The sequence below is a fragment of the Accipiter gentilis genome, chromosome W (assembly GCF_929443795.1).
Source record: "Accipiter gentilis chromosome W, bAccGen1.1, whole genome shotgun sequence".
Classification (NCBI taxonomy): Eukaryota; Metazoa; Chordata; class Aves; order Accipitriformes; family Accipitridae; genus Astur; species Astur gentilis.
Genome location: NC_064918.1, coordinates 36,656,723 through 36,675,860, shown reverse-complemented (window position 1 = coordinate 36,675,860; position 19,138 = coordinate 36,656,723). Strand labels below are relative to the sequence as shown.

At 39.5% G+C, this 19,138-nt stretch overlaps 1 protein-coding gene across 5 annotated transcripts in view; it reads right to left on the bottom strand.

The window, feature by feature from the left end:
- Positions 1-19,138, bottom strand: part of LOC126035436 (A disintegrin and metalloproteinase with thrombospondin motifs 6-like) — a 233,380-nt gene that overhangs the window by 47,949 nt on the left and 166,293 nt on the right. For all 5 annotated transcript variants that reach the window (XM_049793985.1, XM_049793986.1, XM_049793983.1 and 2 more), the window contains 4 exons: positions 7,033-7,135; positions 5,195-5,328; positions 3,113-3,236; positions 1,798-1,878 (listed from right to left, as the gene is read on the bottom strand). In XM_049793985.1, the coding sequence (XP_049649942.1) occupies positions 1,798-1,878; positions 3,113-3,236; positions 5,195-5,328; positions 7,033-7,135 (442 nt within the window). The remainder of the gene's footprint in view (positions 1-1,797; positions 1,879-3,112; positions 3,237-5,194; positions 5,329-7,032; positions 7,136-19,138) is intronic.

Genomic DNA, 19,138 nt, shown 5'->3' with positions numbered 1-19,138 from the left:
GAATAACTTCTTTATTCTGGTTTTCAGCTACCTATAGAATCAGAAACAGAATATGAATCTGTTTATTAAATATAATGACACTAATATTGGTATAGATTTCAATCTTACAAAATGCTCTTTTGACAATATGGTTCTTAGCAGAAAATGACCACAATGGGATGCATTGTATGCCTCTCCCACCACCTCTGTTTGAAATGTTAATAGAGGATATATAAGTGTTGTGGTTTAACTCCAGCCGGTAACTAAGCACCACGCAGCCGGTCACCCCCCCCCCCCCCCAGTGGGATGGGGGAGAGAATCGAAAAAAAGTAAAACTCGTGGGTTGAGATAAAGACAGTTTAATAGGACAGAAAGGAAGAAAATAAAACCCCAAACCAATAATAATAATAAAATAATTAGAATATACAAACAAGTGATGCACAATGCAATTGCTCACCACCCGCCAATTGACGCCCAGTTAGTTCCTGAACAATCCCTCCCAGGCCAACTCCCCCCAGTTTATATACTAGACATGATGTCACATGGTATGGAATACCCCTTTGGCCAGTTTGGGTCAGCTGTCCTGGCTGTGTCCCCTCCCAACTTCTTGTGCCCCTCCAGCCTTCTTGCTTGCGGGCATCAGAAGCTGAAAAATCCTTGACTTAGTCTAAACACTACTTAGCAACAACTGAAAACATCAGTGTGTTATCAACATTCTTCTCATACTGAATCCAAGACACAACACTATACGAGCTACTAGAAAGAAAATTAACTCTATCCCAGCCAAAACCAGGACAATGAGCAACCTTACCCGCAGTATATTTTGACATAGGGGAGGGGCCAGGGGGAGCATGATGCTGAAAGAATAATAAGCACTCTATTGCTGGAGTAGTGATGTTATTCCTGCAGAATGCGGGAGCTTGATAATCTGCTGGATTAAAGGAGGGTGGGGGCAGGCAGAAAGAAAAGTAGGCATCCAACAGTAAAAGCTACCATTATTATCAATATAATCAATTTAGGAATTAATGTACCTAGGAGAATATTTTCCCTTCAAACTCACACTTACAGGCATCATGTGCAAATCGGGGTACAGAGACTTTCAGAAATGCATGTTGCTTTGAGTTCGACGAAGCCAGATTTGTACCCATCAGTATTAAAAAAAAACAGAAAGCACATTTAACACAGTCTTTAAAGAAAGGAATCATAATCTGGGAATTTGAATTTAATTCTGTGGTTTACCACAAGCTTCCTGAGTGATCTTGATTAAGCACCTAGTTTTTCTTCACCTCATTTTCCATATCTATCAGGGATGGCATTAAGTCCCTACAACACAGAAACACTGTGGAATACATACATTAAATTGCTTTAAGATAAGGAGACAGTATTGTTAGCATTTAAGTAACCATGGCTGTTGATGAATAATCATTCCAAGAATAAATGGTGTTTTAAAACAGTACAACCCACCAAGATCAGAGACTTCCCCAGATGGAAGATGCTACCTCAGAGTGGGACAGTATATCATTTGAGTGTTCCTCATTCACTTCAGTTGAAGTCTGACATTAGAACTATAGTGAAGTTGACCTGATTTTGCACTGACTGGACAAGGAGGAATCACATGATGTATTTCATTAGCTCCACTCGGCAGAATACATCCTAACCAACTGCTGCAACTATCTGACCACAACCTAATATTAACAGCTACCATTCCCTCTGCTGCTTCTACTATGTGTATGGTTTGGCCAAACCAGAAAATGTACCTTCAAATCACATCATAAACTCTAACTTAATAACAGTCTGCTATTTAAACCATGCTCTTACCAATGTAGTTCTTTGACATTGCCACTTCTCTTATTTCAATGTGCACAGAACCTCTCGGAATTTGAATCACTTCCATATAGCCTATAAGACAAAGATAGATTTTATTTCTTGTTGTTTATCTTAAACAATATTAGTCATAAAACTAACCATTAATAAATTACTTACTACTAAAAATTAGCAAGAGATATGGGATTCAAATGTACTTTAACATTTTCTTTCATGTGATATAATGGAAAACTCTTTAAATTTCAGACACAAATTTGAAAGTGATAACAAGAATTTACCATGTAGTCAGGAATTCCTTTTTTTAAATGCTAATAAAGTCTTTTCAACAGTGTATCACAAGTAATTAATGTATAAGATGATCATAGGATAATTCAGGCTGGAAAGGACCTCAGACAGTCATTTAGTCCAACTTCCTGCTACAAGCAGGGTCAGCTAGGAGATCAGACCAAATTATTCAGTGCTTTATCCAGCTGGGTTGTGAAAACCTCCAAAGACAGAAACTGTAATACCTTTCTCATCAACCTGATCCACTGCTGGACTGTCCTTCTGGGGAAAAAGTTTTTCCTTCCATTTGGTCAGCACCTGTCTTGTTTCAATTAATAGCCATTATCTCTCCTCCCACCATGTACCCACCACTGTGAACAGTCTGACTCTGTCTTCTCCATAACCACCTCCTCATAGGTATTAGGTTGATACTAGGTTCCCACAAACCTTCTCTTCTCCAGGCTAAATAAACCCAGTTCCCTGTGCCTCTCCTCACAGAGGGGCAAGTGCACCAGCCCCCTCACTGAACAGAACTCAGTCCAGTGAATCAATTATTTTCTTGTATTTGGGGGCCCAAAACTGATAACACTAAGATTGCAACACTAATATTGTCTTTTTTGAGCTAAGCTTTCAAATAATTGCCCATACATACTTCCTGAGTTCTTAATAACATGAACTTAAGAGACATTTCTAGATTCTTTCTATTTTAAAATTCCATGTGTGACTAAATATCAGAATCTACCATACACATTAAAATCATACACAAAATTACTTTCACCATACAACCATAACTAATGAATTAAAAAAACCCCACCCACTTCTTTTTAAGTGCATTAAAGACCATGAGAACTAAGTATTCAGTAATGAAACATATTGTTGTATTTGACATAAATCCAAACTAATACAGAAAAAGGAAACAACAAGGCAAAAGGAGTCAAAGTGAATGACCAGCAGCAATGCCATGCTGGAAATCAATGCAGCACTGTTATTTACTAAACAATCATCTAAATGCATTGTACAACAGAATGGACCTATATGTGCATACCTCCTCTGGGCAATGAATCATTGAAGAAACCTTCAATGCCTTCACATGTACTCCCATCTCCTCCACAAACACGGCATCTATCTTCCTTAGCATCAGACCCCAAAATATTATCACAACCTACATGCTGAGAACAGATAAGAACAAATATTTTAACAGTACGATGGTTTCTTGTACCATTATCTTCATAGTTTTTTGAAGTGTTTCAAGTTTGAGATATTCAGTTGTTCTTTTTATCTACTCTGTTTTTGATAGCTATTACTGTAAGTGGGTTTTCATTTACCAGAGGAAGAAAATAAAGTAGAACCATCCACATTTTGTTTTGTTACCAAATCTTGATTAATAAATACTTTGTATTTCTACTGTGACTTTCAGGAAGGGATTTCAAAGCATTTTACAAACAATGTAATTATTACAGTTATCAAATGATTAGTGACATTTTTATTTAATATCACAACAGCTAATAGCGTTCCATCTGTATTGCTTTGTTAAGGGAAACATTTGCTGTGTGTTCCTTAAACATTTATGCAGCATAAATAGTATTATTGTTCCCAAAGGTATTTACAGCTTCATAGACCATCTTTCCACATCCTCCAGGCAAAACTTGCAAGTATTTTTACAAGGTTGAATGTAAAGTGTAAATTACTCCACTGTAAGAATGAATGCAGAATGAAACTTAGTGAAAGGCTGAATTACAAGCTGTATTAGATAGGATTCAAAAGCCCTTGGAAAAAAGAGAGAGGTGTCTATAACTGATCATTAAAAGTACATTACATTTCTGATTAGCTATTTAAGAAATCTATATACAGTGAACAATGATTAACTCCCTATAACTTATTGATTCATCCCTATTACAAAGCTAATGAAAATATAGACAGCTGAATCTTTAAAAAAAAAGAGAATGAACAAGTACGATGTAAACAGAATGAATGCTGCAACTTGCCAATTTTTTCCAGGATTTATACAAAAAAGGAGGCAGCTACATAACTTGGTTTACTGTCTAGCAATATTATCTACCATCTTGTAAACAGGTAATACATAGGTCATAAGAGAAGTTAAAATACTTCAAATAATTTATGAAATAGTATTATTCTAACCATTTACATTTCAATTTTCTGATTCACCAATAAGACAGAGACACAATTTTATTACATAGCTCATTCTCAACTTGAGTTTTAGTCTGATTATTAGTTTTAAAAGATTTCTTGAAAGTAGTAAAATCTTCTTATGTATAAAGTACACCAGAATTCCGCATGTTATTTCTTGTGCTTTTTTTTGGTTAGTTTACTAATACACGGCAAATGCTTTTGATGTCATCATATTATTCAATAAACATACATCTTCAGCACTCAGTTTAGCAAAGCACTTAAGCATCGGGTTAAGCTCTAGTTATGTTAGTGGTTTCAGTGAAATCAAATAATTTTGAGAGTCACCAGCATTGTTCAGATGTTTAGACTTAAGTACATAATTAAACACTTTGCTAAACTGAAGCAGCAGTGGGATGAATATAACAATATGAAAATATGGCACAGACCTCCAATTCTCTGCAAATTCATGCAATGCAGTTCTATAGGAATCTTAGAAGATAATCAAATTTTTAGTAAATGATAAATACTTGCATCATTATAAACTTTTTCATAGAACTACTGAGCAATAGTGACAACTTTGTTTCAATTACATTAAAAGCAGAATTGTTTGTAACAGGATGAACTAGTTAGAAACAGATTAGTTTGTTCACATTTACTGTTTTTCAGCCAGAGTGGTGAACTAATTGGAATGATGAAACAGGCCTTGGACAGGGCAAGGAATCTGTTCATCTCCAATTCTTCAACAGAAACCACAAAGCAAGAAAAAAGACAAAATGAAGGATTATATGAATGTCTATGAGAAGATAATGAGATTCAAATTATTTGTCTTATTTATGCAATACCTTTTATTTTTTTGTGTCAATCTTACTCCTTCATAAACAGCTTGACTTGTAAACACTCCCATTTCATATAAGTAACAAACAAGTACCATAATTAAATGTAGGAGATAGCAGACCCAACGAAGTAATCTAGAAGTATTATATAAAACATTTGTAACCTTGCATTCTCCATTGATACAGATATCCAGTGAATCAGCATTGCACTGAGTCCCATCTATTACTGCAGGAGCACGTTCAGTGTAAAAATTATAACCTTCAGCCAAGCAGTTTAATGCACATGGTTTAACCCCACCTGGACAACAAAAACAAAGCAAAACAAACCACCAGAATTCTTGAAAATTTAATAAGTACTTAAAAATATATATGCATAAACAGATCTGAATTGTATAATCTTATCTCATGAAACATATGTATACACTTTATTTTACTTCCCTTTATTGATTTCTCTACTTGACTGTCTTCCAAAAAAGATTATGGCAAGGATGACTGGCTCCAAAATGATTCCATTATGTTAATACAACCCTAATGATTATTGAACAATTTAAAACAATAAGGATACAAATTCATCATTTGAAAAACATGAATAATGAAAGAATGTAGTGCTAGAAGTATGTCAGGGTAAATTTCAAAAACAAGATCAGACTATTTTAATTAGGAATTTAGTCCTATTACTTGAATTACACTACAGCTCAGACCATGTGATCACAATGGTCCCTTTTAGGATTTTGGTCTAAAAAACTAAGAATAAAACTATTCAATCCAATAAAATACAAAAGCACAAAGGGGAACATGGACTTATTCACTCAGGGTTTAGAACAGGAAAAGACAAACTAAACAAAGGGCAACCTATAAACGTTGAACAATGACAGAAACATAACTAAGCTTGATTAAACAGTCCCAAAGACAAAAAGAAATCACAACCCTCTTCCCTGCCCCAAAATACCTTTTTATTGCACAGTGGGATTATTTATAATTTGATTATCAAAGCAGTCATTAGAGACTCTTATAAATGCTTTTTCCTCTTTCTCTTTTTCCTACTCTTCTGACCATAAGTAAGTGTCCTGGTTTCAGCTGGGATAGAGCTAATTGTCTTCCTAGTAGCTGGTACAGTGCTATGTTTTGAGTTCAGTATGCAAAGAATGTTGATAACACTGATGTTTTCAGTTGTTGCTAAGTAGTGTTTAGACTAAAGTCAAGGATTTTTCAGCTTCTCATGCCCAGCCAGTGAGAAAGCTGGAGGGGCACAAGAAGTTGGCACAGGACACAACCAGGGCACCTGACCCAAACTGGCCAATGGTGTATTCCACACCATGTGACGTCACATCTAGTATAGGAACTGGGAAGTGGGGGAAGGGAATCGCCGCTCGGGGACTAGCTGGGTGTCAGTCGGCGGGTGGTGAGCAATTGCCCTGTGCATCATTTGTACATTCCAATCCTTTCATTACTACTGTTGTCATTTTATTAGTGTTATCATTATCATTAGTTTCTTCTTTTCTGTTCTAGTAAACCATTCTTATCTCAACCCACTGGATGGGGGGGGGGAGTGAGTGAGCGGCTGCGTGGTGCTTAGTTGCTGGCTGGGGTTAAACCACGACAGTCCATTTTGGCGCCCAACGTGGGGCACGAAGGGTTGAGATAACAACAAACCTGACCAGATTTTTTTATACTGAACTTGTCACCATAGCATCAAAGGCACTTACAGATAACCTATGTAATCTCTAATTCTATTGCAACTGCAGGTGGAGAAGGGATCCATATTTTAAAGTGGGGTCCCCGCAATGATGCTCACTCCCCTTCACAGTAAAACAAAACTCTACCAGAACAGAGATGTCTCTTCTGTAACATTTTCAGCAACTGACAAAAGTATAAGCTTAGCAAACTTCACTCATTGTATCTTAATCAAAACATTCAATTTATAAACATCACTTTATATATAACATTTATATAATTTTTAAGACTTCACATATGATAACATTTTTGCAAAGCTACACCATACCTCCAGTGTAGGGTTTCCAGTTATAATACTTTCCCCGGAAAGGCATATTATCAAAGTCCGCACATTGTTTTTCTCGAAAATCACGGGCCCCTGGAGGACATGGCTAAGATAATAAAGATGAAAACAGGTTAATTTCTTCTGAATATCAACATAAAAGGAAATACTTATATGCTTATATTACAAACATAATCATGCAAGAGACTAGGAGATGATTCCCTGCTTTATCTTGTGGCTCTGATTCTGACACTTGCTTTATTGCTTTACAGTTGAAGTGTCTATTTTACAGTCTTAGGCTGGCATGAAGTAACTGAAGTAATTTAAACAAAGGTAAGTTATATAACAGTTTCCATAAAACTGGACAATCAAAATCATGTCAAACTATGCTTCATGATCGATCCATCAGCTATCTCCTTATAAACACACATAAAAACAGCTGAAAAAATTAAAACAATATAATTCTGGTAAGAGCTCTAGACTCAGTTGTACTGTACTAAGCACCTGTAATGAGCTATATTTTTAAGACACTGAGAAAAAAACTAAAACATTTTCTGGAGAGCTGTATCACCTTTGCTTACTTGTAGCCTTGACAAACATATTGTATTAAGGCTGAGAATGAGACTAGATATCATGCTTGGTCCTGATTCTTACCAGTCTCCAAGTGTGAAGAAATAAAAACTACTTTGATTTAAATTTTCATCACTTTGCATTACCAATTACAAAACTGAAAAATAGCTTTTTTATTTGGAATAAGGGTAGGTATAAGTGAAATTCATCTCAGGAAAGAATTATAGGAGAGACTGAATTGTTTGCTATTTTTTACATTTTTCATCAGCAAGTTCAAAATAATAATAACTAATCTTGAATACACCCAGAATTTAGATAGCACATTAAACATTGTTATCAATGTTTAAGTACCTGCTGCAATTGCAAGCTTCATCAGACAAAGTATTTGAAATACAGATTAAAATAATTTTTAGACTGAAAGAGAAAATAATTTGACAGAAATTAGAGATGTTAATAAATATTACTATTTTATGAGCAACAGAAAAGTCCATTTTATGGCAGTTTTACTAGTCTTCTTACATATCTCAGCCAGTTAGCATTGTTCAGGGATCTGAAATGCATTCAAGTGAAAGGGTTTGTATAAACATGCATGACAAAATTTTACTGCACAATGCAAATATTAACATAATTATAATTCTTAGTATACATTAATCAAGCCAGCCCATTGCAATATGATTCAAAAACTACAGATTTTTTTCTCCCATTTTGAAGCTGTTGTAATATAAATCAAAATACTGGACATTAGACAGTACTGAAATTTTAAATTTTCTATATATATCACTTTTTGAATAGAATACATTTATTGGTAAAAAAAGCGCTACTGTTGCTACTTTAATTCAATAATCCTTCAGATCATAATAGTGAGAATAAAAAATAACTGTATCTAAATAAAATAAGAATTTTAAAAAAAAATAATTAGCAGCACAAATTAAATTTGCCTATTTGCATCATATTCTCCAAGCAGTAGAAGGACCAGTCTTGACCTACTACAAACCTTGCGTCCGAATATCTGATACTGGTCACCTTCAGTCCCACACACTTAGGTACTAATTTACATGTCTGGTATTTTAACTGCATCAAGTTACCCTTACAAGTTAATTATACACACCCCCCACCCCCAAATTAAATCCTTTTTCTAAATAGTTACACTAGGAAAAACCAATAAAATATTGTCCTGGGTTCAGCTGGGATAGAGTTAATTTTTACAGGAACCTGGGAGGTGGGGGCATAGCCGGGGCAGCTGACCTGGACTAGCCAAGGAGCTATTCCATACCATGTGACATCCTGCCCAGTATATAAATGGGGAGCGGGCCGGGGGGTGGTCTCTGTTTTCGGTGGGGGAAGTGGCGGAGCGTCGGGTCCCAGGTGGTGAGCAGTTGCACTGTGCATCACTCTTTTTGTATACTTTTTCATTAGTGCTGTTGTTGTTGTAGTAATCTCTTTGTGTTTGTCCCAGTAAACTGCCTTTATCTCAACCCTCGAGGTTCCAGTTTCTTTTTCTTTTCTCTCCTCCGTCTCCTCCCCATCCCACCGGAGGGGGGCGGAGGAGTGAGCGAGCAGCTGCGTGGTCCTTTGTTACCGGCCGGGTTGAAACCACGACAAATATGAAGATTAGTAAAGAAGGATTATGACTTCCATAGTTATAGTCTTAAAAAAAATTCTTGCAATCTGATCTTTGAGATGTAGTCTTACTTCTCGTTTGATGGTGATCTTGGATATATTTTGAGGCAACAATATCATTTCATAAATGATCTGGATGATGTGGAAGAGCATACCCTCAACAAGTTTGCTGATAACACAAAACTAGGAGGAGTGGCTGATACGCCAGAGGGTTGTGCTGCCGTCCAGAGGGACCTCAACATGCTGGAGAAATGGGCCCAAGGGAACCTCATGAAGTTCAACAAGGAGAAGTGCAAAGTCCTGCACCTGGGGAGGAACAACCCCATGCACCAGTACACATGCTGGGGGGCTGACCAGCTGGAAAAGAGTTTTGCAGAAAAGTACCTGGGGGGCCTGGTGGACACCAAGTTGAACATCAACCAGCAACGTGCTCTTGTGGCAAAGGCAGCTAATGGTATCCTCTGCTACATTAGGAGGAGTGTCAACAGTAAGTCCAGGGAGGTGATCCTTCCCCTCTACTCAGCACTGGTGAGGTCACACCTACAGTACTGTGTCCAATTCTGGGCTCCCCAGTACAAGAGAGGCATGGCCATACTGGAGAGACTCCAACAAATGGCCACAAAAGGCCTGGAGCATCTCTCATATGAGGAGAGACTGAGAGAGCTGGGACTGTTCAGCCTAGAGAAGAGAAGGCTCAGAGGGATCTCATCAGTGTTAAGAAGTACCTGAAGGGAGGGTGGAAAGAGGACGGAGCCAGGCTCTTTCCAGTGGTACCCAGTGACCAGAGGCGATGGGCACAGATGGAAACACAGAAGGTTCCTCCTGAACATCAGGAAACACTTTTTTTACTCTGAGAGTGACTGAGCACTTGCACAGGTTGCCCAGAGAGGTGGTAGAATCTCCCTCCTTCGAGATATTCAAAAGCCTTCTGGACACGGTCCTGGGCAACCTATTTGAGGTTTGAGCAAAGGGGGTGGACAAGATGACGTCAAGAGATCCCTTCCAACCTCAGTCATTCTGTGATTCTGTAAGCAAAGTGAAGTCTTTCTTTTACCCTATTAAATATTGATTCAGTTTTTGCCACAATTTAAACTGCTAAAATCACTGTTTATATCCTCTTTTCTCCTCAAAGACAGCTCTGGAACTCTCAAAGAAAACCAGCCACACACAAGCATGCTTAGCATGGAATCTCACTGCTGACAAGAACAACAGACAAAGCTGGGAATACCTGGGAGCAGGTAAAGGAACTGTGGGAGCAAAGCCACTCGTACAATGTTCCTGCTTTCTTGATATTTTATCTGGTTTTTAGTAGTCCTGCAGATTAAATTCTGGTTTGCTATACTGCAAGTACTGTTAAATTAATTTCATAAACTAATATACCAATGATATCAAAGCTTTTACATAACCCAGTGTCTTCAGCTCTAAAAATGGCAATCCATCAATCCATAGACAGATTTGGTGACCTCTGCAATAAAATATGTTTCCACTTTAGTGGCTAAGTCCTCTCAGTGAATACTGACAAGTGCTAGCCCTTATCTCAAGATCTTGTTCTTCCTCCAAATCATTAATTTGAACACTCTGAATCATTAGTTTGAATCCAGTTTCAGGTGGATTCAGTAAAGTTTTCAGGCAGTCCTTTTGAAGACTACAGTTACCAAATGATAGCCCGAAACATGAAACATTCTGTATAAGCGTAAAACGCAACTTATACTTAAATTTATTCTTGTTCCATAATTTTCCTATCTTTTTAAATATCTCACTTATACCTGAGAGGAAGTAAAAATAAAGGCAATATCCTCAAGAAATGCATTCAACATCATAGGTATAGAAACACAAAAAGGTTACCGCAAGGTAAACTATAATATGCATTTACAAAATGTCTGCTCTTTGGCACTATCTCTCTGCATACACACTCTTCTCCCCAAATAAATGTGCAATAATTGCTTCTCTTTATTGGGTAAAACAGTTCGCTTTTTTCATGGAGTTACAGTATGTACATGGATAACTCTTGTCAACCAACAGGCTGCCTGTGTTTCCAAATGCTCTTTTAGGAGACTGCAAATCATGAGGTAGGAAGCTAACAAATGTATAAGAACTTATAATCAGGTCTGAAGAATGTCCTGAGATGATGATGAAACAATTAAAATTTTGAGTCAAAAAAGTACTGACTTTAAGAAGAACATCACAATTTTTAAGACTGAAGCAAAAATAAATCATCTAAAGAGTGTTAACAAATCATTGAATCGGTGTTGACATGACATCAAACATCTTATCTCACAGAAATCTGTTTATCTTGGTGCTTCAACTCAGGCAGACTTCAGTAGTTGAAGTCATTGGGTTTCCTATTAACAAAGAGCTATACTACACCTCACAGAAGACTGAGAAACACAGCCAGAAGGGTGGCAGCTGAAACTCAGGTACTGTTCCAAGAGGTAGCCCCTCACATGAATGGATTTTAGAAAAAATAGGCTTGAAAATATTTAAATTATGAAAGCAATGAACAATATGTGTGAATGTATGCATAAAGGAAGGAACCAACAAAAATCACTTGCCTACATTCTGTTAAGAGAAAAGGCTGAAGAACAAGAATCTTTTAAAGGTATGCATATATATTTACTTCTATATAAATAAAGCATTCACAGAACCTATAAGCAAAACATTTTTTTTTTGTGGTTTGGTTTTTTTTCAGTTAAAAATGCCTTGGCTGGAAAAATACATAATTTTTTGTAAGGTGTAGTATGGTTGGTGGAAGAAACCAAGCTTCTGATGAGTGTGTTCTTTCTACCACCCTTTTGTTTCCAGAACTCATTAGCTAATGTTCTTTTCTGCTGATGCGAATGTTTCCATTAGCAGATGCCTTTTGAATTAAGAAGTCATATATGGATTTGGAAGTCTTTGATGAGAAATATACCTAGTAGGAGTGTGTGTGTTGTTTCCAAAGAATGAAAATGGTCAAAAGAAAGGGCAACAGAACTAACTTATCTCTGAAAAAAAATGAAGTCAAAATGATTTTCTTGTTGTTTATAAATAGTAGGAGCTTTAGGGAGTGCTACGTTTAAAATTACAGATGGCCAATGAATGTTGACTTTGCAAAAAACCAACTTCAACAGAAAAGATGTACAAACAACATATTTCTCATAGAAACAATGACAGATTTGCATGCTCTTAATGGTTATATTAATCAAACATACCATTCTATTAAAAATGTCAAGCACTAAGGACTATCAAAAATCTTGAAAAAAAATCTACTAGTCTCAGCGATTCTTAATTATTTAGAACCCTAAATATTACTATAAAAGAAATTGACTACAATCATCAAAACCATTAAGGCAATAAATTTAAATTTCTGTAAGTCACAATATGTTTATGTGCTGGAAAAATGAGACAAGGGGAGTCAAAAGAATCTCAGTAGACATAATAAAGGGGGGTGAAAGAGGATGTTTAGCGCTTACATTGTTGAAATTAGCTGAGGTAGAGACAGTCCTTGATAAGAAGAGCTGGTCCCAAGAACCAGCCAATGAGGTAGAGACAGTCCTTGATAAGAAGCAGGAGCAGGCCCCAAGAGCCAGCTAAGACTGGTCTTGCAGCTTGGGTGAATACCAAGAAATCACTGAGCCTGCGCAAGGAAAGAGGTTACTAGCGGTGACGGAGTCATCCATCTTCATCTCTGCGACCACCAGACGACCACCATAAAGAGGCCCTGCGCAGGCGCAGTTGGGAGGAGACTATGGAAATGACCTCTCGGAGCTAATTTTAATATGAAGCGGGGATAGGTCATGCATATGTATAGGCGTATTGTGAATATGTAATACCTGACTGTATAAACTTGAGGCGAACTGCCGAGTCGGGTACGCATGACTTTGGTGGGACTACCCCCCGTGCTGCCCAGTGCTGAATGAACATACCTACTTTACAATCTCACTGATTGTGGAGTCTGTTTTCCGCACGTCAGTTTGGCGAGCCAGGCAGGAGACTGCTCGGCTGCGGGACCGACTGCGGAGCAGATGCCCCTCGGCGTGCCCTGAGCACTTTCCTCGGAGGAGCCTCCGCTGCCAGCCGCTCACCGAGGGAGCAGACAACAACCTCCTGAAGCCGCGGACCAAACAGCATGTGTCACAGAGGGAGCCTGTAAATCATACGGGCCAGGGCAGCTGGTAAATCACACACAGACGTCTGGCCGTGCAGCGTAGTCCCCGTATGGGAGGAGGGTACCCTGTATGGGGGGATTTGCTGACCGATAGAGCGGCCACTAGTGATCTTGCGGGTAGATCGAGCAAATCCAGGGTCATCGCTGCATCCCAGTATCGGGAGGCAAGATGGACCTGTCGATGACTGGTATATAAGAGGCAGGAGAAGGGTAAGCGCATCCCCTCCCAATTGTGCTTGGTTTATGGGGTAAGTGGACCCCCTCGCAATTGCGCTTGGTTTATTTTTGCAGCTGCTGAAGGTTTTCAACTGAGTGATGAATCTATGATGTGAATGTTTGGAAATTTATGTTAAAGATTTTGTGTGGGTGTGTGGAAATGATATGTTGAAATTTATAGGTGTATGTATGTTTGTTAATGTGTGAATGTCCTTATGTATCAATAGGGGTGATTCCCTGCTTTGTATGTGGGCTTGCAACTGGACTATATAATAATTAGCATCCGGCTTGGGTTTTGTTGAAGTGTAAATCTTGGGGGAGAAGCTGGTACTGTACATCTAGCAGACGGAAACCAGACTGCCTTGAGTGTTTTCCTGAAATTCCACACTGTTATGATTGGGAAAGAGCTCACTAAGAATCCAAAATACTGAGATTGGTGTGTAAAGGAAAATTTAATTCCAGAAAATTGGGACGTGTGGGACGAAAACTGGGGAAGACTGTAAAAGAAGTGTAAGAAACAATTTGCATGGAAGCTTATTAAAAGGAGAAGCCAAGATCAGACTTAAGAATCATTAGGAGGAGTTATAAAATGGGAAACAATCAAGGAGGAATATTGAGGAAAAGTCTTCTGGGTTGTGTAATTGCCCACTGGAAAGATATTGTTGGGACCGGAGGTACGGAAAGTAAAAAGAACCTTATTAAATACTGCAATCAATGGTGGCCGTTGTCTAAGTTAGAAAGTGATGCTAAGTGGCCACTTAATGGGTCACTAGATTATAATACTCTATTACAACTAATGCTGTTTTTAAGGAGAGAAGGAAAATGGGATGAGGTTTCATATGCAGACATGTTTTTCACCCTCCAAAATCATCCGGAGTGGCAAAGGGACTGTGGAATGGTACCCCCACAGGACCCCATGGTGCTTGCACTTGAGCGAGAGAACAACAAGGAGCTTAGAGGTAAACTGAGACGGTGTTGATCGGCATGTAGTATTGGACAAAGATGTACAAAGACAAATAAAATTCATCAGGTACCAGAACAAGATCTAACTGATTTGTTTAAGCCTCCCCCTCGACCACAGGAACAGGATGCAGACTCGGATAGAACTCCGACCCCCCCAGACAGCCCTGTATCTTCCCGTACTAGGAAGAAAATTACCTCAACAGATTTACAAGTACCTCTCCGAGAGGCGGTGAGGCCAGATGGTGGGACGATGTTAATCAAAGTACCCTTTTCTACTGCTGACCTACGGCAATGGAAAAAGGTTGCCAAAGATTATAGGAGAGATCCGATAAGTGTATCTAAGCATTTCCAATTTACTGTAAAACAGCATAACCCTGATTGGAAGGATATACAGCTATTATTGGAATATATGACTGAGACAGAGAAACAGCTGATTTTAAAAACAGCAGGAAACCTTGCTGAAGATCATTATAAGATTACAGGAAGGGACGTTAAGGAATATTTCCCTCTCCAAGACCCAAAGTGGGATGCTAATAGATCTGCACATATGGAAAGATTGCAGGGGTATCAGGAGTGGATTATAAAAGGAATGGAGAGAGCAATCCCCAAAACTATAAATTGGTCAGCTTTATATGCAGTTAAACAGAGTCCTTCCGAGTCTCCATCCGAATTCCTGGATCGACTGAGGGATGTAATGCGCCGCAGCACACCGCTGGATCCTGGGTCAGAGGTAGGAATACAACAATTAGTCTCCCTGTTTTTGGGTCAGTCTACAGGGGATACAAGATGCAAACTTCAGAAATTACGCCCTACAGAGAGTAGGAATGTAGAAATATTGTTGGATGAAGCATGGAGAGTATTTAGTAACAGAGAAGAAGGATATAGGCAAGGGCAAAGGAAATTAATGGCTGTTATTCAGGAAGAAAGAGGAAGAGGGCCTAGACGAGACTTGCCCTGACTGGGCAAGGATCAATGTGCTTTGTGTAAGAAATTCGGTCATTGGAAAAAGGAATGCCCAAGGAACAAGAAGGAGGATCAGAGGGCTCAAATAGGAATAACTGTAGCCCATGTGAAGGGAGACTGACGGGAACCTGGGGAATCTACCCTAGTGGATCCACTGGTTATAATTAAGCTAGGGAAAACACAACAAGAGGTAGAATTTTTGGTAGATACAGGAGCAACATACTTGGTTCTGAATCAGGCTTTGATGCCCCTGGGGAGATGATTATGTCATGGTGAAAGGAGCAACTGACTAAAGTGAAAAGGCATATTTTTGTAAACCTTTAGAATATAAATTAGGAAAACAGTGGGGCATTCATAAATTTTTATATATGCCCAACTCCCCAAAGGCACTTTTGGGAAGGGACTTGTTGGAACATTTGGGAGCAAAAATTGTATTCAAAAAGGGAGAAATTACTCTGGAGGTGAAAGATCAGCAATATATTCAAATATTGAGCCTAACCTTAACCAGTCTCCCCCTAGAAGGAAGCATTAACGAGGACATCTTAAACCAAGTGTACCCAGGGGTATGGGCTACCGATGCACCTGGAAGAGAGAAAAGTGCTCCACCTGTTGAAGTTAGGATCAAGGAAGGCCAAAAGCTGGTAAGAATTAAACAATATCCCCTAAATAAGGAAGACAGAGAAGGAATCCGGCCGGTGACAGAAAATTTTTTGCAGTTGGGATTATTAAAAGAGTGTGAGTCTGAATTCAATACCCCTATATTACCTGTTCGGAAGCCCGATGGGTCATATCGGGTGGTCCAAGACTTACAGGCAGTGAATAAGATAACTGAAGATCTTTACCTGGTAGTGGCGAACCCATATACCCTGTTAACCGTCTTAACACCTGAATTAACTTGGTTTACTGTTTTAGATTTGAAGGATGCTTTCTTTTGCCTCCCTCTCCATGAAGCCAGCCAAAAATTATTTGCATTTGAATGGGAAAACCCCAAGAGTGGTCGAAAGACCCAGCTCACTTGGACGGTGTTGCCACAAGGATTTAAGAATAGTCCTACCATTTTTGGCAATCAGCTTGCGAAAGACTTAGAATCTTGGGAAACCCCCTCTGAGGAGGGGAAGCTGTTGCAGTATGTGGATGATATCCTGATCGCCACCAAAACAGAGAAAGATTGTATGACATGGACAGTGAGTCTGTTGAATTTCCTGGGACTCCAGGGGTTCCTGGGTATCCAAGAAAAAGGCACAGGTAATGCAACGCAAAGTGAATTATTTGGGCTATGAAATTAGTGCGGGACAAAGAACTTTGGGACAGGCCTGTAAAGAGGCAATATGTCAAACTTGGAGACCTCAGGCAGTAAAAGAGTTGCGGACTTTTCTGGGAATGACGGGGTGGTGCCGATTGTGGATCTGTAATTATGGATTGCTTGTTAAACCACTGTATGCGCTGACAGCCACTGAGCAGAAACACCTTGAGTGGAATAAGGAGACTGAACGAGCCTTTGAGCTACTGAAAAAGGCTTTGATGTTGGCCCCGTCCTTAGGACTCCCAGATGTGAGTAAGCCTTTTCTTCTTTACTCCCATGAGAAGCAGGGCATTGCCCTGGGAATATTAGCACAAAACCTGGGCCCATATCGACGGGCAGTTGCCTACCTCTCTAAGCAGTTAGACACCACTGCAAAAGGTTGGCCTGGATGCCTGCAGGTGGTTGCAGCTTTGATACTGAATATACAGGAAGCCCTAAAGTTTACTCTGGGCCAGAAAATGACTGTTCTGTTGTCTCACACAGTATCAGCAGTACTGGAAGCAAAAGGTGGACACTGGCTCTCTCCACAAAGATTCCTGAGATATCGAGCTATATTGGTAGAGCAGGATGACGTGGAGATTGTAGTCACTAACATTGTCAACCCAGCTTCTTTTCTCAGCGGGAACACAGGAGAACCGGTACATCATGACTGGAAACCATCGAAGCAACATACGCCAGTCACCCAGACCTGAAAGACAGCCCCATGGAAAACGGGGAAACTTGGTTCACAGACGGAAGCAGTTACATCCTAAATGGTAATCGACATGCGGGATACGCCGTCACCACCAGCCAAGAGGTAATAGAATCAGGGGCTTTGCCCATGAACACCTCCGCACAGAAGGCAGAAATAATTGCTCTAACTCGCGCCCTGGAATTGGCCCAGGGCAAAGTTGTGAACATTTATACAGACTCAAAATATGCCTTTGGAGTTGTACACGCACATGGAGCAATTTGGAAGGAGAGAGGACTATTGAATTCCCAGGGGAAAAGTATCAAACACGCAGAAGAAATTCTGAAGTTACTGGAAGCTGTCCAGCTCCCTAAGAAAGCAGCAATTTTGCATATTAAGGCACACCAGAAAGTGAGCTCAGATTTGGAAAAAGGGAATGAGCTGGCGGACAGAGAGGCAAAAGGAGTGGCCAGAACAGGTAAAAACAGAAGGGACCTTAATTCCTGATAGGCAGATTTCCCTAGAAGGTAAGCCAGAATACACTAAGGAAGATCAAAAGCTCATTACAGATTTAGAAGGGTCATATAATGAAGAGGGGTGGGCTCATACCCCACAGGGAAAGCTAATCGTACCCTCCTGCTTATTATGGCATTTGATACGGGAGGAACATAGGAAAAGACATTGGGGAACAGAGGCTCTGTATAATCATTTGATAAGAGAAATTGTGGCTAGAAATTTATACACCACGGTGAGACAGGTGACACAACAATGTGATCTTTGCCTCCAGACTAATCCTAAGAATACCCCCAAGCTGGAAATGGGCCAGATTGGAAAAGGCAATGGGCTGGACAACAATGGCAAATTGATTTTACAGAACTTCCAAGAAAAGGGGGGTATCGATATTTATTGGTATTAACTGATACCTTTTCAGGTTGGCCAGAAGCATTTTCAACAAGAACGGCTAAAGCTCGGGAGGTAACTAAAATACTGGTACGAGAGATAATACCATGTTTTGGGGTTCCAGCAACCATATCCTCTGACAGAGGACCACATTTTGTCTCAAAAATAGTACAACAAATTAGCCGCCACTTGGGTATAGATTGGCAGCTTCATACTCCATATCTCCCCCAGTCGAGTGGTCAAGTGGAAAAAATGAACCACTTAATCAAACAGCAAATTGTGAAATTGGGACAAGAAGCAAATTTGACATGGCCTCAGTCTCTTCCTTCAGCCCTTTTGCGTATATGAACAAGACCAAGGGCGAGGGAAGGACTGAGCCCCTTTGAAATCCTGTATGGACAACCCTATGGGATACAGAGAGGGGTGTCTGTACAAGCAGGGGATGAAATTATGACTTCTTACATGGTGGCATTAGGTAAGCAACTTAATAAAATCAGGAAGCATGTGGTAGGGACTCGAGGGAGAGGTTTGGATGGGCCTGTGCATAATATACAACCAGGAGATTATGTGTATGTAAAGTCTCTTACAGAAAAAAACTCTGCAGCCGCAGTGGGAAGGACCATTTCAAGTACGACTTACCTCCTTCACCGCGATTAAGATCAAGGAACAGAGCGCCTGGATCCATCACACTAGGGTGAAGAAGGCACCCAAAGGACAATGGACTTCACAAGAAAAAGGACCTTTGAAGCTCAAATTTGTG